General features: G+C 45.6%; 1 protein-coding gene across 6 annotated transcripts in view; it reads left to right on the top strand.

The window, feature by feature from the left end:
- The window catches only part of BCAS1 (brain enriched myelin associated protein 1), a 101513-nt gene that overhangs the window by 13897 nt on the left and 61024 nt on the right, over positions 1–26592 (top strand). For 5 of the 6 annotated variants that reach the window (XM_058686009.1, XM_058686010.1, XM_058686011.1 and 2 more), the window contains exon 4: positions 20240–20811. In XM_058686009.1, coding sequence (XP_058541992.1) covers positions 20240–20811 — 572 coding nt within the window. Of the gene's footprint in view, positions 1–5588; positions 5943–20239; positions 20812–26592 lie in introns of those variants that run through there. The other variant, XM_058686008.1, reaches the window with a different exon arrangement.

Below are 26592 nucleotides of genomic sequence, written 5' to 3'. Positions count from 1 at the left end.
ACAAACAATGAGACGGGGCGGGGGGGGGGGGGGCCGCCTAGGTAAGAGAGAATATGAACACAGTGATGGAGATCCCAGCTAGGGGACAGTCCTCCATACCGTGGATGATCCTCGTTACCACAGCATCACCACATGGGCAGCGTGGCGCCTTCTGAGCACCAGCGAGGGGGAATCTGTTCTCTGTCTCTGTCCTGCCTTCTGGCAGCCTCAGGCGTTCGGTGGCTTCTGGATGGTATTCTCTCCACGCAGGTTTGTCTGTGTGTCCAGATTTCCCCTTTCATAAGGACACAGTCACGTGGGATTGGTGTCCACTCTAACTGACCTCATCTTAACTTGGTCATTTGCAAAGACCCTGTTTCCAAATGGAGTCACAGGCACTGGGGGATACAGTTCACTCTGAACAGCACCCACTCCTTCCGGTATTCATAACCACTGGAAGGGGCCAAGGATCTACAGCAGATGAGATAAAAGCCAGAGTGAAAATGATAAGAGGTGGGCATTTGGGTCAGACACACCTGGTTAAAATCGTTGCCGGTAACCCACTAGCTCTGTGACCTGAAGGAGTCATCTGACTTTTTTTTTTTTTATGTTTATTTATTTGTCGGGGGGTGGGGTGCAGGGAGAGAGGGGGACAGAGGACCCGAAGCAGGTTCCGCGCTGACAGCAGAGAGCCCGACGCGGGGCTCGAACTCACCAACCTCGAGATCATGACCTGAGCTGAAGTCGGACACTTAACCTCCTGAGCCATCCAGGCAACCCGAGTGATCTGACTTTCAAAACCCGGATTTTCTCACCTCTCCTGTGGGGATAAGAACACCTACCTGACAAAATTCCTGAGAGCGTTAAAGGAGACCGTCCATGAAGTATTTACATATCACCCAGCACGTAGGAACTCCGCAGAAACTGGTAAAGGATACAAGGCCACAGAATTTTCTCTACACAAGGGCAGTTTTAAAATGGGACAGTATACTTACCTGTTTTATTTTATCCTGCAATATAAGACTATAAATTCAGTGCATCAAAAGTGGCTGGGTTCCACTACGCAGAGAAAATGTACATAACTATATGAGAAGAAGTGGCAAAGGGCAAGAACTCTGGAATCAAACTGTTGGCTTTGCCACCTCCCAGCCGTGTGACCTTAAGCAAGCTACTCAACTTCTCTGGACCTCAGTCTCCACGTCTCTAAAGTGGGATAACGACAGTACCTACAACACAAGTGTCAGATTTAATAAAGCACAGATTTCAGTGCTTGCCGCGTAGCAAGTGCTGTAAGTCTTAGCTGCCATCATTATTATTTTATGATGATGGTTGTGGTCATTTGCATGTAAGTTTCTGGGCTCCCGTTTCCTCTTCTGAACAATGAGGAAGTGAGTTTTATTACTGGTTCTGGGGGTTTTAGAATTTCCTAGGGTAAGGGGGAGAACTCCTTTCTTTATACTCTACTACTCACACCACATCTGACATCACAAGTGTGGGACTGCCCACTAAGCCGAGACAGCAGGTGGGTGTCCCTTACGTCAGCGCAGTGCTCGCTCTGTCTACCTAAAGTTCACATCAGCCTCCATGGGCATAAGCCTCAGCCCCACCAGATTTCCGTTGCCGGTTGCAAGCAGGGGGCCCCCAGGCTACCCACGGGCTCCCGTCCTACTTGGCTACAAGTCAGAGACTTGACCCCCCTCCTCACCTCCTCAGGTTCAGTTATCTGCTAGCATGGCTCACAGAACTCAGGGACACAATTTACTTGCTAGGTTGCCAGTTTATTATACAAGGATTCAACTCAGGAGCGGCCAGATGGAAGGAACGCAGAGGGCAGGGTAAGGAGGGCTCCGGGGGAGTAGGGAGTAGGAGGGGGAAACTTCTGTGCCTTGTCTGGGCACACCACCCTCCCATGCCGCCCCCCCCCCCCATGTGTTCACCAGTCCAGCTCTCCCAACCCTGTGCTTCAGGGAGTTTTGTGCATGCCTTATTACTCAGGCATGATTGATTAAGCCATTGGCCATTGGTGATTGAACTCAATAATCCAACCACTCCCCCCTCCCCAGAGAGGGGGGAAGGGGCTGAAAGTTCCAACCTTCCAATCACAAAGCTGGTTCCCATGGCAACCGGGGCCCCCATCCTTAGGGGCCTTCCAAAGTCACCTCATTAGCATAAACTCAGACGTGGTTAAAAGGGGCTGGGCTTGTGATGAATAACAAAAGACATCTCCATGGCTCTTATCTTTCATAAGATAAGTTGTAGGAGTTCTGGGCTAGGGCCAGGAAGGGGGTTGAAGACCAAATATGGATTTCTTATTCTATATTACCATATCATTCCCGAGGAGTTTCTTAAAAGCTTAGGGATGCCAGGTCTCCTCCAGTAGCCTCTGTCCACCATTAACCTAAGGCTGGGAGCTTTTGAGAGGGTTCTGACCCGCAGCCAGGATTGGCAACCACTGGCTGAGACAAGGTCCCAAGTTTCCTCCTGCCTTTAAACCTTGTGGGTCAAACTTACACTTTGATATACACAAAATGAATCGCACATACAGCCGCGACCTCGGACGAGACTGGTATGCAAGCTGGCCACTGAGAGGCACCGGCTTTGAAGTGAGAATCGTGCCGTTTACATAATTTACAAACCGTAGATGTTTGTTCTTGAGAAACTGAGAGGCGTTGAGAATATAATGTGCCCCCCAGAAATCACTTTCTCTATCATAACGATATTACCATTCTCCTGCTTTCAGTATAGGGCACAAGGTCAAGGCGTGTGTAAGAAGAAGAACACAGTGTTTGCGAATTGAGGAAGTCCCCGCGCCCCCACCTTCCTCCCTGGGTCCCTCCCTCCCTCCTTGTCTACGTCTTTCCCTGCTTTCCTCCCCAACAAATACATAGTCTTCCTACAAGGAAGAAAACAGGTAACAGAAATACAGGACAACAGTCTGGAATAGCATATTGCTGTGACCTACACATGACGAGGGACACAGAGAAAGAGAATGGCATTTTGGTGAGGCATGAGTTGGTTGTATTTAGCTCTATTGTCCTGCAGCCTTCCTTTCAACTTATCTGGCACCCGCCGGAGAATCTGTAAAGAGTTTAGATTAATCCTCTGAGGTCAGAATTCTGCCTGTCATTCATTGACAACTTGAGCCCAGTGCAACTCGCTTTGGAGTGATTATCCCATTTAATGAGGAAGGCGGCCTGTTCCCGCCCTCTTGCTGTTTTCCCCAGGTTATTAACTGAGTTATAATTTTCAATGCAGTTTTTAAAGGGGTATAAAAGTAGGATTCCGGGGGACTTTTTTTTTTTTTTTTTTTTTTTTTTATCCTTTCGACAGAATTCTCTGACCATATCTTTTGAGACACCATCTGTTTTCATCTCTGGCAATGTGTACGTATACACATGCCCATAGAGAAAAGTCACCAGAGAAACAGATAAATGGGATTCTGAGTGGCTGTTTTCTTTCTTTTTATCTAGATTTCCCCCACTTTTTTCCTATTATGATGAAACAGTTCATCGCCATGCAGGAGCGTTTCCTGTGAGGGCTTACTAAGAAGCAGGGGTGGGGGAGACTGGGTGCACAGCCTAGGAAGCCAGGGCGCTAAATTTGAATTGTGGCTCGGTTGCGTGAGCTTGGGCAAGTTTCTGAGCCTCTGTCCTTTCATCTGTAGAACTGGAACGATACTACTGGCAGAACCAAGCTTCTAAGGACCATTGTGAGGCTGAAATGGGTTGATAGGCATGAAATACTGAGCATCGCGCCTGGGATGTGGTGAACACGTGGGGAACGTGACTTGTTCTGGGTTGGAGTCAATGCTGATGCTCAAAGAGGTTGTCATTACAGTTGGAAGTCAACTGGATTATCTCCAGCGTAACTTTTATACCCGGGTGGGCCCAATGTCCTCTCGAGGGTCCTTATGAGGGGGAGGCAGGAGGGTCAAAGTCAGAGAGGGTGACGAGAGGGATGGAAGCAGACACAGAGAGAGATTGGAAGATTCTGCAGTGCTGGCCTCGACGTGAAGAGAGGGGCCATGAGCCAAGGAAAGCAGGGGGCCTCTCAAAGCTGCAAAGAGCAAGGAAGCAGATTCTCCCTGAGAGCATCCAGAAGCTGATCGTTTCTGACTTCTGACCTTCAGCATTGTAAGATAATATATCTGGGTTGTTTTAAGGCACAAAAATCGTGGTGGTTTGTTACAGCAGCAATAGAAAACTAATGTGAGTGCACTCACGCCTTATTTTTTTTTTTAATGTTTTTATTTTCGAGAGTGAGCACCTGCACGAGTGGGGGAGGGGCAGAGAGAGAGACGGAGAGAGACAGACAGACAGACAGACAGAATCCAAAGCAGGCTCCAGGCTCTGAGTCGTCAAGCAGAGAGCCCCACACGGGGGCTGGAACCCACAAACCTGGTGATCATAACCTGAGCCGAAGGTGGACGCTTAACGGACTGAGCCACCCAGGCGTCCCCGTGCTCACAGTTTAGAGTCTAACAGACCTGAGCTAATGTCCTTGCTCTGCCACTCACTAGCTGTGCAACCTTGGCAAGGAATTTGCATCTCAGAGAGTCATCTGTAAAACGGGAATAATGATAGTAACTTCGGAGAGAGCGAGAAGAACAGTGGCTGGCCCAGGGTAAATGTGAGGAAATACAGGAGACGGGAGAGGCTGATGAGCAGAGTCTATAGTCACGTGTGTGCCGTATGTCCCGCTTCACCCATCATGTCACCCGACCAGATTTCCCCACCTGTATACTTATGCCTAAAACCTCACTGATCTTTGGGGAAATAAAAATGCCTCCTTTTTCTCCTCCTTCGACTCCTTTCTATCAAATGTATCACATTAGTTCCTGCTTTAAAAAAAAAAAAAATTGTTCAGTCCTCACTGCTATTGGATGGCAGAGACAAATGCATGATTTATGGGCCAGAACACATCGTTTTTCAGAAACAGGAGACTGTCTCTGTTTCTCCTGGATAAGAAGTTTCTCAAATATTAACACCTTCCCTTTCGGCTCCTAGTCGATTGTTCCAAAAAAGAATTGCCCAATTTTGCTTTAAAAAATAAAGAAAATTAAAAAAAAAAAAAAAAAAAAGGTGAATCATCTCATGGGATTAGAAATTCTTACTCGAGTCCCCCTGCCGATGCGACAACATAATGAATGAGAAGAGGCACATCTGCCGATAGTGATGCTTGGACAAAGTGTCATGGGAGGCCCCAGGCCAAAACTCAGAGCTCCCCGAGAGGGGGAGAACGTGGGACCCACATCACTGGTCGGGAGGGGAGCAACTACATGTGTCCTTTGAGCATCTGAGCACTATTAACCCCCCAGTTGGCCTGTTTTTTAAATCTCTTCCCGACACTCAAATGAAAGTCCCTGAGAAGGGGGTGCGAGCCTTCCCCTTGTGGTTGTAGCGAACAAATGCACGACGGCAACTAGGCCAGGGGCAGCCGATGGGTGAGGAAAGGGGGCTGATGAGAAAGTTCCTAGACCCCGACGTGTGACGCCACAACGTAACCCTGACTCAGGAAACACCCCTTTTAATTGTAACAGGAAGTGGGGGGAGGGCTCCACAGCGTTTCAGCGCGACACCAAACAAGCGTGCCGTGAGGTCACTGCTGCTCACAGGAGGGCTGCCACCGCCCCGACACCACATCCTCACACGATGGGATCCAAAAGCGGGAAGAGAAAGGCCAAGAACAAAACAAAACGAAGCAAAAAACCCACTAACAAACCATAACAGGAAGAGAAAGGCGAAGATCGGCCGCCATTTCCCCCCCTTTCATTAGCACGGAAAGAGCGACCTTTCCCAGAAGCCCCTGCCCCCAATAGGCATCCTCTTCATCTCATTGGCCGGAACCAGGTCACGGGGCCACGCTGGTCACGTGGCCAGGCTAGCCGCACGGAATGCTGGGAGGGCCGCATCTCTGGGCAGCAAGGGAAGAAAACGGGGCGGCGTGGATAGGCCGTGGGGAGGGTAAGTGCCTGCCAGCGTGGATCTGAGAGAATTACAGCAGAGCAATCGAGAACAGCACACATCTTTACTCAGGCCTTGCAGAAGACGTGAAAGGGCTCTAGCTCGTCTCCCAAGCCTCCCTTTTCCCCTCTTCTCCCCACATGTGCTATAGATTTCCCTACCCAACAAGCTCTATCCTCGGCCGTGCACCTGAAATCCTGCTCTGCCCCCATCCATGCAGGCCCTTGTGTTCTTCTTCTGCCTTGCACGGCATCGCCTCTCGGTAGACAGCAGCGACCGAACGTTCGGGAAAACTGGCTCTCCCGGGGGGCGCCCAGCGGCTCCTTGCCCCTCCTCCCCCTTGGAAGCATGCCCTGGGAGGTCTCATCCCTGGTGCTTTTTCTCACCAAAAACTCTAGTGGAGAATTTCTGTCGGATAAAGTCATCTTGCCTGTTACACTGTGGTGGTTGACCGTCTCCAGATATGCACACCCCGACTTCCTCCGCTCCCTGCCCCGAATAATCCATGCCTCCCTGTTGTAGTTTTCTCGCAACGAATCTGGGCTGGCTTGGCCTGCGTAACCAATAATAGAGTGGAGAGGAGGACCCATGAACTCCAGGCCTAAGCCTTAAGAAGCCCTACAGCCTCTGCCTTTGTCTCTTGCAGCGGTAGCTCTGGGGGATATTAGCTGCCAGGTCGGAAGTCCAAGTACTCTGAGACTGCCCTGCTGGGGTGGGGGGAGCCCAAACTGGTCCCACGAAGAAGCCGTGGGGCAAGAAAGAGAGCGAGGCCCAGCGAGGCCCCAAACGTGCATCCAGCCCAGACCAGGGCACATCCCTGGGCTACACAAACATGTACAAATGCCTCTCATGCAACCGGTACAATCTTTAATTCATTGTTTTTTGACAGCTACAAAATGTTTGAAGGTGGGGGTATGTTATAGTACATTCAGCCATTACCCCCATGTTGGGCATTCATTATTTTTCTTTCTCTCCACTTTGAACGCTGTTGCAGTGAGTATTCTTGTACGTGTTTTTTTTTTTTTTTTATCCTTTGCATTTGAGATAGTTTCTTCAAAAGCAGGTGCTTTCTGGACAGACCGCTTGAATCTGAGGCCTCGCCCCGCCTCTGAGCATCTGTGAGCTTAAACAAGAGACTTAAGTCCTCCATCGAATGGTGTTATGAAGAGTAAATAAGCTAATGCTTGTAAATCCCTTTGCTTCGTGCCTGAAACAGTAAATGATGGCCATTAAAATCATGGGGTTCCCAATTTTTAATGCACATTAAAATCACCAGGGGAATTTTGAAAATCCCATTACCGGGTCCCACCTAGAAGGAGTTAAATCGGAGGCTCCGGAGGGTAGGGCCCAGGCATAAATCTTTTTTCAAGTTTCCCTGCGGGCATAAGGATTTTTCGAGGGGCTGACGTTCGGCAGCGTTAGAAACCGTTGGGAAGGCACTCGCACAGAAAATTCCTTAGTCAAACGTTTTTCAAAAATAAAACATGGGCAGTCCTGTTTTAAAGTCTCCTGGGACTTTTTGTCCCTACCGTGGCTGACACCCTGGACACAGCTTTTTGTTCCAGGGTTCCCACGGTCTGATTTCATTAACTTACACTAACTTCCACGCGGCCGCTGCCCACTGACACACAATCTGCTCGTGGCCTCTCTGGACCGCGAAGGATCCAGAACGGCACACTGGGCCCCGAACGTAGAAACAGCGACATAGTTTCAGAAGCATGAGCAACGTGAACCTGACCTCCTCTTGACAGGGAGGCCACGACAGCCCGAATGAGACCCAGAGAAAGCGTGAAAAACAGCAAAGAGAGAAACAGGCTCATCACAGGGGAGCTGAACTTCATTTCATTTCTCTTCCCCAGGGCGCACTTGAACCAGATCGTGACGCAGAATAAATGCGTCCACTGTAGTTCTTATCCTCGAGTGGACTTTTCTAAATACCTTCCTTTCACATCCTTTTACCACACTGGGGAGAACTGGCCAACGCTCGTCGCTGAACAAAACTTAAAAAAAAAAAAATCAGTGAGACCAAAGAAATGCTAAAAAGCCCTAGAATTTCTAGAAGTCTAACAATCAAAGCAGCGTATTGGTGGGTGGGATCGGCTATGCGCAGAGCCGACCTCAAAGACCAAATGTTTCAGAGAAAAAGAGATGGGAAATGTGAACAGAGTCTGGCTGCATCTGTAGGTACAAAAGCTGTGATGCATAACTGACTCTCAGATGCCCTGACCCGCAGCGTCCGTCACCTTGAACAGGTCAGACCAGCAGATTCTGGGGCGCCAGCCCACACCTTGTGAGTCAGAAATGCTGGCGCTCAGAGCTCCGCTCACCTTCGGGCTTGGCTTCCCTGGGGGAATCCCTCAGCAGATAGTAAGAGGTTTCGGTGAAAGCCCCATTTTAGGGTTTTCAAAAGAAATTTCCCAATTCAAAAAAATCTAAACACCCTGTTGGGCCAACACCGTACTAGCCGCATTAGCAGATCTGGAAGTTGGCCACTTCTGAGAATGTAAAGTTGTTCTCCCTGCTTTTTGTATCTCAACGAAAGTAACTTTTAAAAAGGTGTTGGGGGGGGGGGGTATCTGGGTGGCTCAGAGTCAGTGTCTGACTCTTGGTTTTGGCTCAGGTCGTGATCTCCCAGTTTGTGAGTTCAAGCCCCGTGTCTGGCTCTGTGCTGACAGCATGGAGCCCGCTTGGCATTCTGTCTCAATCTCTCTCTCTCTCTCTCTCTCTCTGCCCCTCCTTCATTTTCTCTTTCTCTCTCAAAATAAATAAGTAACCTTTAAGAAAAAAGTGGGGGGGGCGGGGAGCTGGGTGGCTCAGTCAGGTAAGCATCCCACTCTTGATCTCGGCTCAGGTCATGATCTCCCGGTTCGTGAGATCAAGCCCCACATCCGGCTTGGAGCGGAGTCTGCTTGGGATTCTCCACCTCTCTCTGCTCCTCGCCCACTAGTGTTCTCTTTCTGTCTCTCTCGAAATCAATCAATAAATAAACATTAAACAAAATCATCATTGGCAGCAGGCTATCCCAGCTTGAAGCAACTAAACATTTAATAGCCAATTCTCAGTGTGCTTGCTTGGCCTCTGGGCCCACCAGGCCTCCTGTCCTTGCTAGAGCTCCTGTATGTGTTGTCACCGGGGAGGAACTGTGTGGGCCGGAGGTCACCAGTGGCTCCCTCCCCTTTGAAGCTGCCTATGCACTTCATTCATGAGTCCTTTTCAAGCCATCTCTACGCCAGCGTGGGGCTCGAACTTACAACCCGAGATCAAGAGTCACATGCTCTACCGCCAGCCAGCCAGGCGCCCCGTGAGTCCTTTTTAAAATGACCTCTGAAGGGTACGTCAACCCCGGGTGACTTAAAAAACTCAGACTCTCTGAGTTCACAGAGTTTGTGAATTTTTAAATGTTGATCTGTCTTACTAAATTATCCTCCAAGGAGACTGCCAAAATACACGGCCACCAATGATATATGCAGCCGCTTTTCTCATAGTCTCCCCCTCCCTACGCAGGTCACTAAACGTCTCCTTTTTCACTGGGTTGATAGGTGGAAAACTAAGTCTCCGTGTAATTTTATTTTGCTCATATTTAACTATTCGTGAAGTTGAGCATCTTGTTTTATGCTTGAAAGCCAGCTGTGTGTCTTTTCTCTTAACTGTGTGCTCACGTTGGGGGTTCATTTGCCCATCCTGTTCCCCACTGTCTGATGTTGATTTATGCAGTGTCTCCTTTTTCGAAATTGAGATATAATTCATATACGACAAAATTCATCGTTTTAAAGTATACAATTCAGGGGCGCCTGGGTGGCTCCGTCGGTTAAGCTGCTGACTCTGGATTTCGGCTCAGGTCACGATCTCACGGTTTGTGAGATCGAGGCCCGTGTCAGGCTCTGTGCTGACAACTCGGAGCCTGTTTGGGATTCTGTCTCTCCTGCTCTCTATGCCCCACCCCCCCCAAGTGAATAAATAAACTTAAAAAAGAGATAAAGGATGCAGTTCAGTGCTTTTGAGTATATCTACAAGGTAGAGCAACCATCCCCACTATCTAATTCCAGAACATTCTCAGCACCCCAACCAGAAACCCCGCACCCATTAGCAAGTCATTCCCCGTATCCCCTTCCCCCCCACTCCTGGCAACCACTAATCTGCTCTCTCTCGGAAATAAACATTAAAAAATTTTAAAAAAAAGAACTAGTTTAGGATTTTTGAACATGGAGGTTTATCTCAGTGTTGTTTGTAATAGAAATGGAAATGGAAACAATGACTTGAAAACTATCAGAATGTTCATTGATTAGGGCAATGGCTTAAATATCTTTTGGTGTGTGCATACGAAGGAATATTAGGCAGTGTTTTAAAAAATAAGATAGACTTGGACATGTGGATTCTGAGGAATGACTATGGTTGTCTCAGTTTATTTAGGCTGCTCTAAAAAAATGCCACAGACTGGGGGCTGACACAGCAACCATTTGTTTTGCGCAGTTTGGCAGGTTGGGAAGTCCAAGATCAAGATGCTGGCAGATTCCTTGTGTCGTAAGACCTTGCGTTGCAGAAGGCCATCTCTTCATTGTGTCCTCAAGCAGTGGAAGGGGCAAGGCAGCTCTCTGGGGCCTCTTTTATAAGGTCACTAATCGCATTCATGAGGACTCCACCCTCTCGATATAATCACCCCCCAAAGGCCCTGCTTCCTAACACCACCAGAGTAGGGGTTAGGATTTCTGCCCATGAGTTTTGCAGGGGCACACACGTTCAATCCATAACAATGATATATAAAAGCGATCAAAACCTACATCTGTTCTGATCCAATTTTTATAAAAACGAGCAAGCCCCTGTGTACGTGTATCTGGAACGCTTGTATGTATTTATACGAACATGGACAAAGCTTGATAAGCCACGCTGGGTTGCAGACGCTAGTTACGTTGCCATGAGGGTGGAGGGTCTAGACAGAAAAAGAGAGCTCAGAGATAAATTGTTTTGGATAGTAAACCCACGTAGAGTGTGTCTTATTACCAAATGGAGAAAAAAAAAAAGAACAAAAAACAAAATCAAACATTAAATGCGTCTTTGAGTGATGATATTGGCTCCCATTGGAACGAAGGTGGTTTTGTGCTTGAATTATCTTTGTATGTTCCAGACTTTTGAAGCATATGAATCATAAGAAATCTGTGAGCAGAGAGGAGAGTAGAAATTGTGATCTTCACTAGTACGGTCTTGCACCACAGTGACAGGAGGTCACAGCTGACTTCCGCGAGAGCACGGGGTGAGGAGTTACCTTTTGCCCACATGATGTTGGAACCCAACATTTCAAGCCAGCATTTACCTCACTGGATGTTCAGACATGCCGTATCATGCCAAGGGTTGGGAACCTTCAGCTCTCAGATGCCCCCTAGCCCGTTTCTCCCTTTTATTTATGCTGGAATGTCTTGGCGAGGACATCGTGGCCTTTTCATATTGAGATGCAAAGCATGAAACGTGATCATTCCGTGAAATGTTCAAATCTAACATCTTCCTCCGAGCTATAAGTATCTGCCACATGAATCCTTATTTCAAGGCCTATAAAACAACAAATGCATTTGCACAACACAGAAAGCCACAGTCCTTTGATGTGTCGTTTGACTCTTGCAGCGAGACCGCAGAAGGGTCATTTCGCAAAACATTTCGAGGTTTTCATCAGTTTTCCCAAGGGCCTCTCATTATCCTTTGCATTCAAGTAGAATTCTCTTTTGAAGAGCTTAGTGGGTCGTCACCTAGTTTCCCCACTACCTTCCTGTCTTCTTGGGTGAACTCTTTGAACTCTGCCTGTTTCTCACCCAACAAAACCACGCGTGTGATCTGAGTGGTACTTTCCAACACTCCACGAACTCCTGCATCTTCTGGAAGGTGTGCAATTCCCCTTTGCAACTGGTGTGCGTCGTACTTCCCCCGTACTTGTCCCTTCTCCTGATTGATCGGGGTATTGACACATAGGACGGCATTGCCCCGGAAGGGATGCCCGAGTGGGAGATGACCTTTGTAAGTGGACACTTTGTGAGTGAAATTATGATGATGGTTTCTTTAACCCTAACAGTCGCTAGGAGGATTTGGATAATGGAGTCTTAGAGGAGGAGAGCTCTTCCTCCCCCACCGCTAGTATCACAAGGGTTGTTACTCTTGCCATGGTTATAGCCAGGTTCCCTTGGTGTTTGGTACGCCCTGGGCTCTGTGCTGCTGCCTTACCTGTTCCCTGACTTAATCCTGTTAGGTGCCAGACACTTCTGGGGGCAGTGGAGACGCAGCTATGATCAAGACAGACCAGGTCTCTATCTACTTGTGCTTACGTTCTAATGGGGAAGAAGCAAGCAAGCGATGAATGAATGAGATCATTTCAGACACTATGGAATTCTCTGCAGAGTCCAGAGAGGGAAGGGGGGTGAGTAGGAGGGTGACTTCAGAGAGGGTGGTCAAGGAAGACCTGACCTGAGACCTGAATGATAAGCAGGTGGCCATGGGAAGAAAGATCAGAGGGGAAGCATTCCCAGGCGGAAAGACCGACTAGTGCAGAGGGCTTCAGGTGGGGACGAGGTTGGTGTGTCGAGAGGAGGAACACGGGTCTAGCTGGTGTCCTCCGTGGTAGAGTCTGGACTGGATTTCAGTGGTGCTGAGGCCCCTCTTTGGATAGTTTTATGTAGATGAATGACATGATCTAATTTTTCTTGAAAACAAAACAGAATCACACAGCAATGTTTCCCAGATGTGAGAAAACACAGGCTTTTTTGTTGTTGTTGTGCATAGTGTTTTCGTGCATAGTGTTTTCTTGAAAATCCACTAATTCCGTTAACCAAACTTCGCTTTGTTCCCTCCCTCTCTTCTGTTCTTGCTTCTACTCCAACATGTCAGGGGGTTGAGCTTTGGAATCAGGCAAAACATGGGCTCACATCCTGCCTCCACCCTTAATACACCACTGTATTTAATATTTCAGAGTCCAACCGACGTCCTCTGCTCCACCATCTAAGTTCTTAACAATTAAAAGCCACTTGAAAAGTGACCTTACTTCTCAGAGCCTTGGTTTTCCCATCTGTAAAATGGGGGGGTGATGATAGTACCTAACTTAAACCCTTCCTGTTATACATAAATAAAATGCTTCTCATTACATACAGCATTTACCATAATGGCTGGCATATGGGAAACGTCCACTAAATGTTAGAGATGGTGTTTACAGTGGCAGCAAGTGAAAATTTCAAAACTCTGGCACATGAAAGAAAAACAACCCCAAAGATGATCCTTCCTCACAAAATCTGAAAAGATACTGTGTGTGTGTGTGTGTGTGTGTGTGTGTGTGTGTGTGTGTTTAAACATACAGTAGAACTTTGAGGAAGCAGCTGTTTTGACTGAAAATACTTGCTACTTAGAAAATGATAAGCATTCCTGAAACTTCTCTGGCCCAGATTCTTAGATTTCTGAAGAGAAGTTAATTCCTATCATTACTACTTTTGAACGTCTTTCCAGAGCACTCAAGTTTGTAGGTTAAACCATTGGAATAATTTTTTTTCTTATAACCTATGTTTAGAAATATGAAATAGTGATTATAGTAATAATATATATAGAACACACACACACACACAAAACCTAATTTTTACTGAGGATCCACCACATACCCGCAAGCAGTAAAGCACTTTGTAGGAAGTATTTCATTTAATCCTAAAAACTCTTTGAAGAAGGCACTATTATTTTCTTGCCCATTTTATAGGAAAATTGAGGCATAGAGATATAAAGTAATTCACCCAGATCACAGTCAGATCTTCCTCAACTTAAGATGGGGCTACCTCTTGGGGCACCTGGGTGGCCCAATCAGTTAAGTGCCCAACTCTTGACTTTGGCTCAGGTCATGATCTCACAGTTTATGAGTTCAAGCTCTGCATCAGGCTCTGTGCTGACAGCATGGAGCCTGCTTGGGATTCTGTCCCCCTCTCTCTTCCCCTCGCCTGCTTGCTCTCCATCTCCCTCTCAAAATAAATAAAAATAAACCTAAAAAAAGATAAATCCATTGTACACTGAAAATGTATTTACTATACCCAACCTACTGACCATCATAATTTAGCCTAGCCTCCCTTAAACGTGCTCAGAGCATTGCCATTATCCTGCCGTTTGGTAAAAACATCTCACACAAAGCCTATTTGGTAATAAAGTGTTGACTATGGCACGAAATGTACTGAAAACTGCAGTGGAAGGGAGAGACGGGGTGGCTCTGTGGTAGGATGGTTGTCAGCCTACGGGTTGTTGACCTTCATGATTGTGTGGCTGTCGGGGAGCTGCCGCTGTCCAGCATCAGGAGAGAAGGGCGCCCCGCGTGTCGCTAGCCCAGCAAAAGATCCAGGTTCAAAATTCCAAGTACAGTTTCTATTGAATGAGAATCACTTTTGCAACTCTGTAAAGTCAAAAAACACAAGTCCGATCGCTGCGAGTCGAGGACCATCTGTATTTAAATAATTTTTTAAATTTGTGTTAATGTTTATTTTTGAGAGAGGAGAGACAGAGCACGAGCAAGGGAGGGGCAGAGAGAGAGGGAGACACAGAATCCGAAGCAGGCCAGGCTCCAAGCTGTCAGCACAGAGCCCGATGCGGGGCTCAAACTCACGAACTGTGAGATCATGACCTGAGCCGAAGTCGGACGCTCAACCGACTGAGCCACGCAGGTGCCCCAAAGACCATCTGTATTTAATATTTTAGAGTCAAACCGAGGTCCTCCGCTCCACCATCTAAGTTCTTAACAATTATGCTGAAAGCCACTGGAAATAAGTTTTCAATCACATGTCTGCATAAGATGGCTTTCTTCTAAAAAGCCACGCACATAATACAAAATGTATTTTCTGCAGTAGAAAGATCAAAATTTTCAACCCTCCTAGATAGTTGGGGTCTGTCATGTGCGTTCCTGCTTGATTCCTTTTTATCTTCCTTAAACTCTTACGCATTTTTTTCATGGAAAGTAAAATCTCTTTGGTATGTCATCTGTTTGTCTGCTTTAGGAGAAAACTTTTTATTGGAACCAGATTCAGAATGGGCTTCTCTCAAGATTTTTCATAGGAATTGAAAGCTGAGTTCCGATCATCTAGAAGGCACTGTTCAATTCTTTCCATAATAATGTGAGGACGCCATGTAAACAAAATTTATCTTTGCAACGGTATAAGACCTGTAACTCCAATGGGTTTTCTTCCTATTCATTCACAGATCGGATGTGTGTGTGTGTGTGTGTGTGTGTGCGTGTGTGTGTTGTGTGTGTATTTAAGTCGATATCTTAGGAAATATTTTCTTTCTTTTTTTTATTTTTAAAAAAATAATTGTTTAATGTTTATTTTTGAGAGAGAAAGACAGAGCGTGAGCGGTGGAGGGGCAGAGAGATAGAGGGAGACACAGAATCCACGGAATCAGAAGCTGGCTTCAGGCTCTGAGCTGTCAGCACAGAGCCCAGTGTGGGGCTTGACCTCACAAACTGCAAGATCATGACCTGAGCTAAAGTCAGACACCTAGCTGGCTGAGCCACCCAGACACCCCATGGAAATATTTTGTTTCTAATGTTTATTGAAGGTCTCAAGAGGTTGCAATCTCTCTCCCAAAGTGGATTTTTTTCCCCTTCACTTTAAATGCAAAGACAGAGTTGGTGGCTCTTCTATCCAGTTCCTTGGAACTTACTTCCTTGTTTCATTCTCCTTATCCTCCTTCCTCCCAAGTAAATGCCTCCTAGACAGACTTGAAGAGCCTGGAGACAATTTCCCAAGAAGAAGATTGCTAGCCATTACTTCACAAGTGGAATAGATACTGGCTAATTCTCTGAAATTCTCTCCAAGTCACTGAGTATATACTTAATAGAAACTGGCATAAGTGAAAAAAAGAAAAAAAAAAAGATCTGTTGGCCACGTAACAGTAAATTTCACCTTCAGGCACAGTTGGATCCAGGTGTTCAAATGTCCTCATCGGGCATTTATTCCCTGAATCTTTTGACTCTGCTTCCATCTGTGTTGGTTCTCAGGCAAGTACTTGTGAATGTGATGGCCAAGGCCACCCTTAACAGATGCACCCCCGCTGGTTTGCCAACCCAGCATAAAGGGTGTAACTCTGTTCTAATGGGTTCAGCAAAAGCCACAGGATTATTCTAGCTTAGATCACATGCCCTCCTGGGAAGTAAGCATTTTAGTAAAGGAACTAGAAGCTCTGGGTGATAGACTTGCATATGCATTCCCCAAGTTTGGGGGGCAGACCTTCATTATCATGGAATGCCCCATGTAGGAAGTGCTAGTTCTTATAAGTTATAAAACATACTTTTCCCATTCTCTAATATCAAGAGCTATATAGTTTTCATCTACCGTGATTTGTAAATGCACTGAGGTGCAGCCTAGATACCTGGAATGTAAAGAATTTATCCTATATTAAAGCAATATATTGGGACTTTTTAAAAAGTCTATCCAGGGACTACCTCAAACCTAAAAGCTTCTGCACAGCAAAGGAAACCATCAGCACAATAAAAAAGCAACCCACTGAATGGGAGAAGATATTTGTAAATCATGTATTCAATAAAGGATTACTATCCAAACTGTATAAAAAAAACTCAGCTCAATAGCAAAAAAAAAAAAATCTGATTTAAAAATGGACAGAGAGTGTAAATAGACATTTTCCAAGGAAGACATGCAGATAGCCCACCAGCACATGAAAAAGTGTTTGGCATCAATAATTATGAGGGAAATCCAAATAAAAACCACACTGAGATATCACCTCACATCTATCAGAAAGGCTACTATCAAAAGGACAAGAAATAACAAGTGTTGGTGACGATATGGAGAGAGGGGACCCTTGTACACCATTGGTGGGAATGCACGTTGGTGTAGCCACCACAGAAAACAGCATGGGAGTTCCTCAAAAAATTAAAAATAGAACTACCATATGATCCAGAAATTCCACTTCTGGGTATTTATCCAAAGGAAATGAAAACCCGAACTCCAAAAGATACCCGCATCCCCATGTTCGTTGCAGCATTATTTACAACAGCCAGGATATGGAGACAACCTAAATGTCCATCAATAGATGAATGGGTAAAGATGTGGTATATGTGCGTGTGCGTGTGTGTGTGTGTGTGTGTGTACATATATATATATATACACACATATTATATACATACATATATATACATATTATATATATACACTATAAATATATTATATATATACACTATATATATAAAATATATAATATATATTTTATATTATTAATTATATAATAATTATATATTATTAATATATAATATTAATATTATATAATATTATAATTATTAATTATTAATATATAATATAATTATATATTATATAATAATATATTATATTAATATAATATATAATATATAATATAATATAATTAATAATATATTATATTAATATATATAATATATAATATAATTATATAATATATAATTATAATTATTAATATATAATATATAATATATAATATATTATATATTATTAATTATATAATATAATTAATATAATTTTAATATAATATATATTATATATAATATAATTATATATGTAATTATATATATAATATAATATATAATATATGATTATAATATATAATATAATATATAATATATAATATATATTATATTATATATTATATTATTATATAATTAATAATATATAATTATATAATATAATATATATTATATTATAATATATATTATATATAATATGTATATTATATATATATAGTGTGTATATATATATAATCAATACTACTTGGCCATAAGAAAGAAGAAAATGTTGCCATTTGCAAAAACGTAAATAGCCCTTGAAGATACTGTGCTAAGTGAAATAAGTCAGACAGAGAGAGACAAATGTCATAGTCACGTATAGGTGGAATATAACAGACAAATGGACAAACAAAACTTGTAGATGCAGAGGACAGAGTGGTGGTGATCAGAGGGGTCAGGAGGGTTGGGAGGTGGGTGAACAGGGTGAAGGGGGGGTCAACCGCGTGGCGGCAGATGGTCACCAGACTTGCTGTCATATATACGAACGGTATGGAGTGTATACCAATATAGAATTATCACGTTGTACGCCCGAAACTAAGATAACGATATGGGCCAATTTTACCTCAATTTTTAAAAAGTCTTTCCTGGAGAAGGGTTTTCTTTTCAGAGACTTTTTCCCTGAGCGGGACACTCTCATTTACCATTAGCTCTTTTGATTCCCGTCTGGAGAGTCAAGAAGAGAGGAAAAAGGGAAAGAGACAGGCTGATGGTCTTGGCAATTCGAAAAGCCCTCCCTTGTTTTGAATCTCAGTCTCTGCCTTTTTGTCAACTGTTTCCTCTTCTCCTGGCATGGGCCATCCCCACAATTCATTTATATTCACTGTGATGCGTCAGCTGCCTGCCTGGCTTACTCAGCACCCTGACATCTATCACTTCCTTATTCCGGCTCTCCCTCCCGCCTTCTTGCCCTGAGTACAGTGTTTACCACGGTTATGAATTCCTAGAGCACAGGAAAGGGGTGAGGAAGAGCTGGGTGACATACCCAGTGCCCCTACGGGGTGACTTCCTCGAGGTCCGAGACTGTGACGAATATCACAACCTAGTGCTTGTCACCGTCCTCTGTACCGTCGTTTCTGTGTTCCTCAGAGAGGACCCTTCATTCTCCCTAGGAATCCGGCTCTCCTCTCTCTCTCTCTCTCTCTCTCTCTCTCCCTCCTTTATGTTTGCTCTGGACTCTAGACACTGGGAGATACCAGAGTTTGGCAAAAACAATTGCTAATAGGAGTGTGTGTGTGTCTGTGTGTGTGTGTGTGTGTGTGTGTGTGTGTGTGTGTTTCTCACGCATATTAACAAGCCGTACGAGCAGACCAACAGATTCTCCCTTTTCTCTTTCTCTCTTCCTGCAAACAGATATTTTAAAAGTGGCTGGCTGCACCTGGATAAAGCAAACCGCAATGCTGGCAAAGGCATGGGAGAATCCTTCAAGATAATCACAGTGCCTGTCAATTATTGAGCAGTCTGTGTCCCTTAAACATCCGGGCAAATGCTGCAAGGGAGCTGTTAGCATTCCCATCTGAGGGATGAGGAAATTCAAAGCTGTTTAGTGACTTGCCCAAGGTCACACAGCTTATCAGTAGAGAATCTTGGTCTTTAACTTTGATTCCAAAATTTGTGGTATCTCCCCCCCCCCCCCCCCCGCCCCGGGCGAATATTGCACTGCTTTAGAAAAGGCAACGAGGAAAGAGAGCAGTTCAATGGGACCCACACAGCGGTCAAAGCAGAAACAGCTGGATGCCAGGGCCCCTCCCCGGAGGGGGCGGAGCCTGCACCCACAAGCTGACCCTATGCCTCTGATTCCGGGCCACCTGAAGTCTAATCGGCCTTCTTGCGTGGACGTTTGTTTTTCCAGCCTTCTGGAAACTTTCCGAGTGCTACTTTTAAAAATCTCCCCTTAGTCTCTGCTAATATAGGCCTCATGGTAAGACAGAGCACAAACTTCAGAGTCAGGTGTCTGCCCCTGACCACACGCTGTTACTTACCAGCTCACTGGGCAGCCGTGGGGAGGTGCATCCACCTCTCTGGTGGCCGGGTTTCTCACTCGTGAATAATGACAGTGACCAACATGCATCAGGCACAGTTCTGTGTGTTTTAAGCACATTAAGTCACGTAACCTTCATAACCAAATTAGGAGGGAAGTTCTACTGTTTGCCTGAATTTACCAGAAAATCGAGGCATGGGACGGTTGGGTACCTCAGGTGCAGATAGACACTTTAGCTCAGCGGTCCTCAAACGTGAGTGATTTTTGGCCCCCAGGGGACATAGGGGGGCATTTTGGGTTGTCACAGCTTGGGGGTGGCCCTGGAATCTATTGGGTAGAGGTCAGGGATGCTGCTAAGAATCCTGCAGCGCACAAGAGGAGCCCCCCTGGCAAAGAATGATCCAGCCCCCGATGTCAGAAGTCGGAAGGTTGACTAACTTTGTTCTGGCTCCAGAGCCCAAGCTCCCGACCGCTGTGCTGCCTCCCAGCTGATATCGTGACAACACTCTTCTCTCGGGATCCCTGCAACAGGCCGACAGCGTCATTAACGTGCGTGTCACCAGTGCAGCGCCTGGTGTGGGCTTTCTGCTAACTGGCTTTTCTCCTAGCAAGGTCACAGGAGTTCTAGGTGACCAGGTTCTGCTTTGCAGCGTGACCGGACAGCCACAGAGCCCCGGCTGCATTCTGGCCTTTGTATATCAAACGTTTGGAGTCCATTATCGATCCTTGAATTTCCTCGCCGGGCTGAATAACTGCTGTTTGTCTTTGTGTTTACAGTTGATTTGGGAATAAGCGTCAAGGAGGATAATGCGGTCACTTCTTCCCCCGAGACAATGGAGATGAGCACTGTTGCGGATGCCAACGGAAAGAATCTTGGGAACGAGGCCAAAGCCGGGGCGCCAGCTGCTAAATCTCGTTTTTTCTTGACACTCGCTCGGCCTGTACCAGGACGTGCTGGAGACCAAGCCACGGATGCATCCACTGGGTCAGTGAAGCTTGATGTCAGCTCCAATAAAGCTCTAGGGAACAAAGAACCAAGTGAGAGCGTGACTCTTCCGGGGGCAGCTGCACGGGGGCACGACCCAGATAAAACCCTGGGGCAGAGCCCAGCCGGGGACGAAGGCGTCTCTGCCACTTGGGGACCAGCGCCCGTCTCACCTGAGTCAGGGGGAGCAGCCCCCGCCAAGCCTAAGGACTCTGGCTTTTTTGACAAACTCTTCAAACTGGACAAGGGACGGGAAAAGGCACCAGTGGACAGCCAACAGGAAGCCAAGAGCGCGGAGCGTCAGGACCAGGCCGAGGAAGTCCCTGGATTGTCAAGGCCGCCCGATGATGTCCCTGCAGAGAGGGTAAGTGCTGATGAGGGATGATCCCTTTTGTTAAGCTCCGGGGCGGGGGGGGGGGGGGGGGAAGGTTCTGATGGGGTAAGCGGATGGCGTCTATATTGCTCTCCAGTCGCCAAGGGGCCCCGACAAGGTACGCAGCCCTCTAGAACAAATGGCACATTGTAGTGTCCCCCATGTTCCTGTGGACAGAAACATCTGTTTGAAGAACAATAACAGCTGTGGCATCTGTTTTATGTAGAAGAAGAGAGGAGGTGAGTTACACACAGATGAATCCGTCCTTCCATTTATCAAAGGTAGAGGAAGACAGGTTGCATTTATGATCAATGGAGTCTGGAGGGAAAGGCCTTAGCGGAATAAAAACGGTTCCTAAAAGACTTAAATACCTCGCCTGGCCTCGGTAGCTTGTTTCACAACCAGCATGTTTATAGGCTTTTGTTGGAATACATTTCATTTCTTATTTTTAATAGCCTGGATTGATCTTTAACTATCTTTTGCACCAAAGCATGGGTTTAAATAAAGAGCTTTTACAGCTCTGGGCAGACCCTTTTATGTACTAATTATTTTCCCACAAGCTGGGGTCATATCTTTGTAAAAACTAGATATTTTTAAAGGAGGTATTCCACATCAGCTGCTTTCTTTCCTGCACAAAGAAACACGAGTTCTTTTGATCTGAAAAAGAGCATTTGCTTTTTATCTTGAGTTTGTTTGTGTTCGGCCGAGAAAAGAAACTCCTCCAATGAAGAAGGAAATAAAAGTTGATACACTGTGTTTCAGGGGAAGTTGCTAATAACTCTGGCTGTCATGTATTGAGCACTTACAGTATACCAGGCTCTGTTCTAAGCGCTGTACGGATGTATTATTCTCCATAAGGAAAATGAGTATCACCTCAGTCTGTGGTTTTAATGCACGCAGGACCGTGTCAAACATTATACTGTAAATGTCAGGCACCAGCTGTAAGTCCTGGAGAGTTAAAATTGGGGAAAGGTCATCAGGTTCGTGGGTTCGGGCTCTCACTATCAGCGTTCTTGATCTTTCTGTAAATTTCTACTACACAAACTGATTTTCAATTTTTCTTTCAAAAGCTTAAGAACTTGTCCTGCAAATGCCCGGTTCCCCAAATGCACCAGTTGAGATGCCAATCGAATAGCTTTCTGTATGATTCAAAGTAAGTTTTCAAACGCATCCAGGCACCAAATCTTTACTGAGTGGGACGGTGCCAGGTGCAGGTGAGGCCAGGCTACAGTGGAGGCTGGGACAGAGCCCTTGTCCTCAGGGACTTTGGTCCAGGAAGAAATGCGGTACAACCCCCCCACCCCCACCCCCACCATTATTATGGGAGATGCCAAGTGCTCTCGCTGGGGAGGCCGTGTGTTGGGCAGGGTGCTCCGACACAAAGAGAATTGGCCTCCCTGGCTCCCAGAACATTCCATCAAATGTATAAACCGGGAGTTGGAATGTTACTTGTCTTGGGGCTAGAAACTGGTCATCCATATTCATGAATATTTGAGAAACGATTTACTACCTGACTCTGAGTGGAAACTCTTGTTGAGTGCTCATTTATCCATCGTGGGCTCCTAAGGTTGTTCTGAGGTTGTGATTTTTTTGAATAATCACGTTTCATTCACTGGGGCACCCAAAGCCAACCCATCACTGGAGTCAGGAAAAGATTGAGTTACTTACGGGACAAGGATGAAGGACTGAGCTTTACCCATCTGGAGACAGGTGTCTAAGTAACTTATCCAAATCCCCACCTTAATTAAGAAAAACAGTGTAGCATCTGATACCGGACCCTTAAACATTTTTAACCATAAAGCCCCAATGCGGTCAATCCACTCCTGCTCTAAGAAAAGCACAGGGAAGTTCGGACTTGTACTTTACCAACCCAGTGTTTTGTTATTGGAGACCCTTAGGGACAGCACCTCGAATTGAGTGGAGTGAGTTCCAAAATGAGATACAATTCAGAAAATGGGGGCTTGTATGGGGAACATGGCAGGTATCTGATAGAGTCAAGCCCGTGGGTGATATTTTAAAGTTACAGTGACCTCTCAGAAGACCCCCAAACTGTCAGAAAAAAAAGCGAGTCAGCTCCCTAAGATTCACCAGTGAGGTTTGCATTTGGTCTTGTTACACTACAAATTTCCATGTTTTTATTGGCAACATCATTGGAATTCAAATATCGAGTACCGCCCCGAACTATATGCATGTAAAACATGGGAAAGCTAGGCTACGCCATTTATTTCTCCTTCAGTCTGTGACCTTGCGGACATTCAAATACATGCGTCTGTAAAGACTGTAAACGAACCACAGCCTCCTGATTATTAAGGTTTCTCATCTGATCCCTGGCTGTACAGACGGCTTTTGGGGGAGGGGGAGGGAGGAGGAGGGATCGATTGTTCTAGGAGTGTAATGAGAGAATCCAGCCCCCGGAAAGTAACACGACTAAAACTTCTCAGCCAATGGCTTTCTAGGTGGGAGTACCACACTAGGCATAAATGGCCGTCAATGTATTGATTCAGAATTCTTAGCGTAAATTATGCCTTGGGTTCAGCCACATCAGCTGTCCCCTCCGCACCCACCCACACGAACCTTTCCCCCCTGTCTCACTGCATGCTTCTTCCTGGCTTGGAGTTCCAGCCACAAACCTGCAGAGCTGTGAATTGGGGGAAGGATGCCCCCATTGCATTCTGGGAGAGGCACACAAATCTTCTGTGTTTTCGGATCGACAATCTTATTTTTGTGCCTCATAAAACTACATTCAGAGCATAGCAGAATTAAAACAAGGCCAGAATTCATGAACAAATGAAGCATTTAGTGCATAGGTCAAAGAAAAGATAAATTATATGCCTGAAAGGTTTCACTGAGCTGTGATTCACACAAACTGTGTTGGCAGGGATGAGATTTGTTTTTTCTTAATTTTTCCAGCCCCTCAACAATTGAACCAGAGCTATAAGATACACACTTAAGAGATTCATTGTCCAAAAAAAAAAAACAAAAAAAACCCATAATGAAAATTTGATCTTCATCGGTTTAAAAAAACACACTAAGTGTCTGTTGTCAACCAGTAATTCCAGAAGTGTCTTTGTGTTGGAGGGAAAGGGGAGGGGCGGGGCTTAACCTGTTACCAAGCACAGATTCAAGAGATCTGAACAAGAAGATGCCTTTCTTCTAAAGTTTTATTAAATCCTGCAACTGTTATTTAAACACCAACCTTTGCAAAGGTTTAAAAGATGAATCACAGTCTAGTCCTTCAAAGATCTAGTAAGAGACATAATTTTTTTTAAGTTTATTTATCTTGAGAGAGAGAGAGAGAGAGAGCATGTGTTCAGGTACACATGCATGCCCATGGGGGAGGGGCAGAGAGAGGTGGGGGTGGGGGAGATCTCAAGCAGGATCCTGCACTGCAGGGCTCAGTCCCACAAACTGCAAGATCATGACCTGGGCCAAAATCAAGAGTCGGACCTTTAACCAACTGAGCCACCCAGGCGCCCCATAAGAGACAATTTTTTACGGGAAGTTGTGATAAGTACACTGATCCCCAAATTCATGCAGGCTCCAGATATTAAGAAAAATACTCAGTTTTTGCTTCCTCGTGTCCTTTTCTCTCTTGAACACACTCCATTCAGGCTTTTGTCCTCCACATAAACTGTTCTTGTCAATGTGGCCAGGATGTGGCCTCCCCCAACCCTCAACGCGGCTGCCAAGCCCCGGACGTCTCAGGCCTATCCCACTGGACTTGCCAGCCGCATCGGCGACCCTTCCTTCTGGAAATATCACCCTCAGTTAGTTGCCAGTTTCTCCCCCTCGCTGATTAAGGAGTTCCTCAATCTCTTTTGCTGGATCTTATCTTCTAAACGTTGGAGTTCCCCAGAACTGAATTCTTAGACATCCTCTCAGACTACAATTATTTCCGTAGAGTCCCAAGGGTTTAGATACAGCCCCCTGCTGGCGCGCCCCAAGTTCATGTCTATAGCCTACACCTACTCCTCAAGTCCAGCCTTAAATATCCAGCTGCCTCTTGACACATATTCTTGAATTTCGACGTCTCCATTCAAAGGTTCGCCCGACCTCAATGTGTGCAAAACTGAACTCCTCATTCACACCCAACAACAAGCAACAACATGCCTACCTGTGTAATCTACAGGCTTCCTCATTTCACTTAATGGACACTCCATCCTGCCACCGCTGTTTGGTGGTAGAAATGGAATGAAAGAACCAAGATTTCCAGAATCCCACATGGTGTAAAAAGCAGGTATAAAGAAGCCTTGCAATCAAGCAGCTTACATTTCAACTCGGCCTCTGTCGCCTACTGACTGTGTGACCTTGGACAAGTGACTACACCTCTCTGAGCCTCGGTTTCTTCATCTGTAAAATGGAAATAATAATCGTATTGAGCACAATTTCACATCGTTCACACTTGGGAAAATTAAATGAGATAAGCCATGTGGAGTGAACTTAGCCCAGAGAGCTTGCATTTTGAGAAAAGAAAATTCAGCTATTATTAATGTCATGGCTTTTCTTTCCCCCTCCCCCACCTATTAATCAACATTTTTGTCTTTTACTCTGCCCTTCCGTAAGCCTCAGCCAAACCTCACTGAGATAGCACAGGCGAGTCTAATTTGAAAGCGAAATCACCAGAGGCGGAAGTCCGGATTTGGGTTAAAAACCAAAAAGGTGCAGGAGTTGTAAAATTATTTTAGAAACAATAGACGTTCAATGCCCTTGCCTACAAGCTGTGGCTTCTTAGTGTCACGTTCAAGGGTCTCTACCAGCTTTCCCCTATCTTTCCAACTATATTTCCTACTATTCTCTTAAATGTACCCAGTCAGAACGGCCCATGTGTGACCTGCTTCTCTGCATTTTCTCCGCATGGCTCTCTTTCTCTCTCTTTATCAAAAATTCATGGGCCGCCTGGGTGGCTCAGTTGGTTGAGCATCTGACTTCGGCTCAGGTCACTATCTCATAGCTCGTGAGTTCGAGCCCTGCATCGGGATCTGTGCTGATGGCTCGTAGCCTGGAGCCTGCTTCCGATTCTGTGTCTCCCTCTGTCCCTGCCCCTCCCCTGCTGATGCTCTGTCTCTGTCTCTCTCAAAAATAAATAAACATTAAAAACATTTTTTCTTTTTAAAATTCACTTCACCTTCAAGTGCCAAGTTCTCCATGAGGCCGACCAGATGTCCCCACTCCTGGGTGGTTTCTGGTGACATGAATCCTCCAGTTTTTCTTTTTTATATTATAGGTTAAGTCAAATTCTGTTGCGAAATCACTTTGAAGGAATCATCTTCTTTTTTTTCATGTTTATTTATTTTTGAGAGACAGAGGGAGACAGAGCACAGGCAGGGGAGGGGCAGAGAGAGAGGGGGACACAGAATCCGAAGCAGGCTCCAGGCTCCGAGCGGTCAGCGCAGAGCCCGACTCGGGGCTCGAACTCACAAATCACTAGATCATGACCTGAGCCGAAATCGGACGCTCAACCAACTGAGCCACCCGGGTGCCCCCAAGGGATCATCTTGAAACATCAGAGCTTAAGTGGGAATTTCTAGATCTTTACTATCTTCCAGATGAAGAAATCCAAGCTCTAGGGAAACCGAATCACTGACTCCAAGCTACGTAGCTAAAGAGAATTGCCCAACCCCAAAGCCCATACTTTCCACGCTCCACATTATGTTTTTACCATTTTTTTGAAACTTGTGTGATAGTGTTGTGACTCTGTGAAATTGAATACTCATTTGAGGATATTTCGATTTAACTTTTTTTAAATGTTAGGGTGTGCAACATTGCAAATGA

Source organism: Neofelis nebulosa, chromosome 9 (assembly GCF_028018385.1).
Source record: "Neofelis nebulosa isolate mNeoNeb1 chromosome 9, mNeoNeb1.pri, whole genome shotgun sequence".
In the NCBI taxonomy this organism is placed as follows: domain Eukaryota; kingdom Metazoa; phylum Chordata; class Mammalia; order Carnivora; family Felidae; genus Neofelis; species Neofelis nebulosa.
Note: the sequence above shows the minus strand (reverse complement) of the source record. Positions and strands in the feature narration are given on the sequence as shown.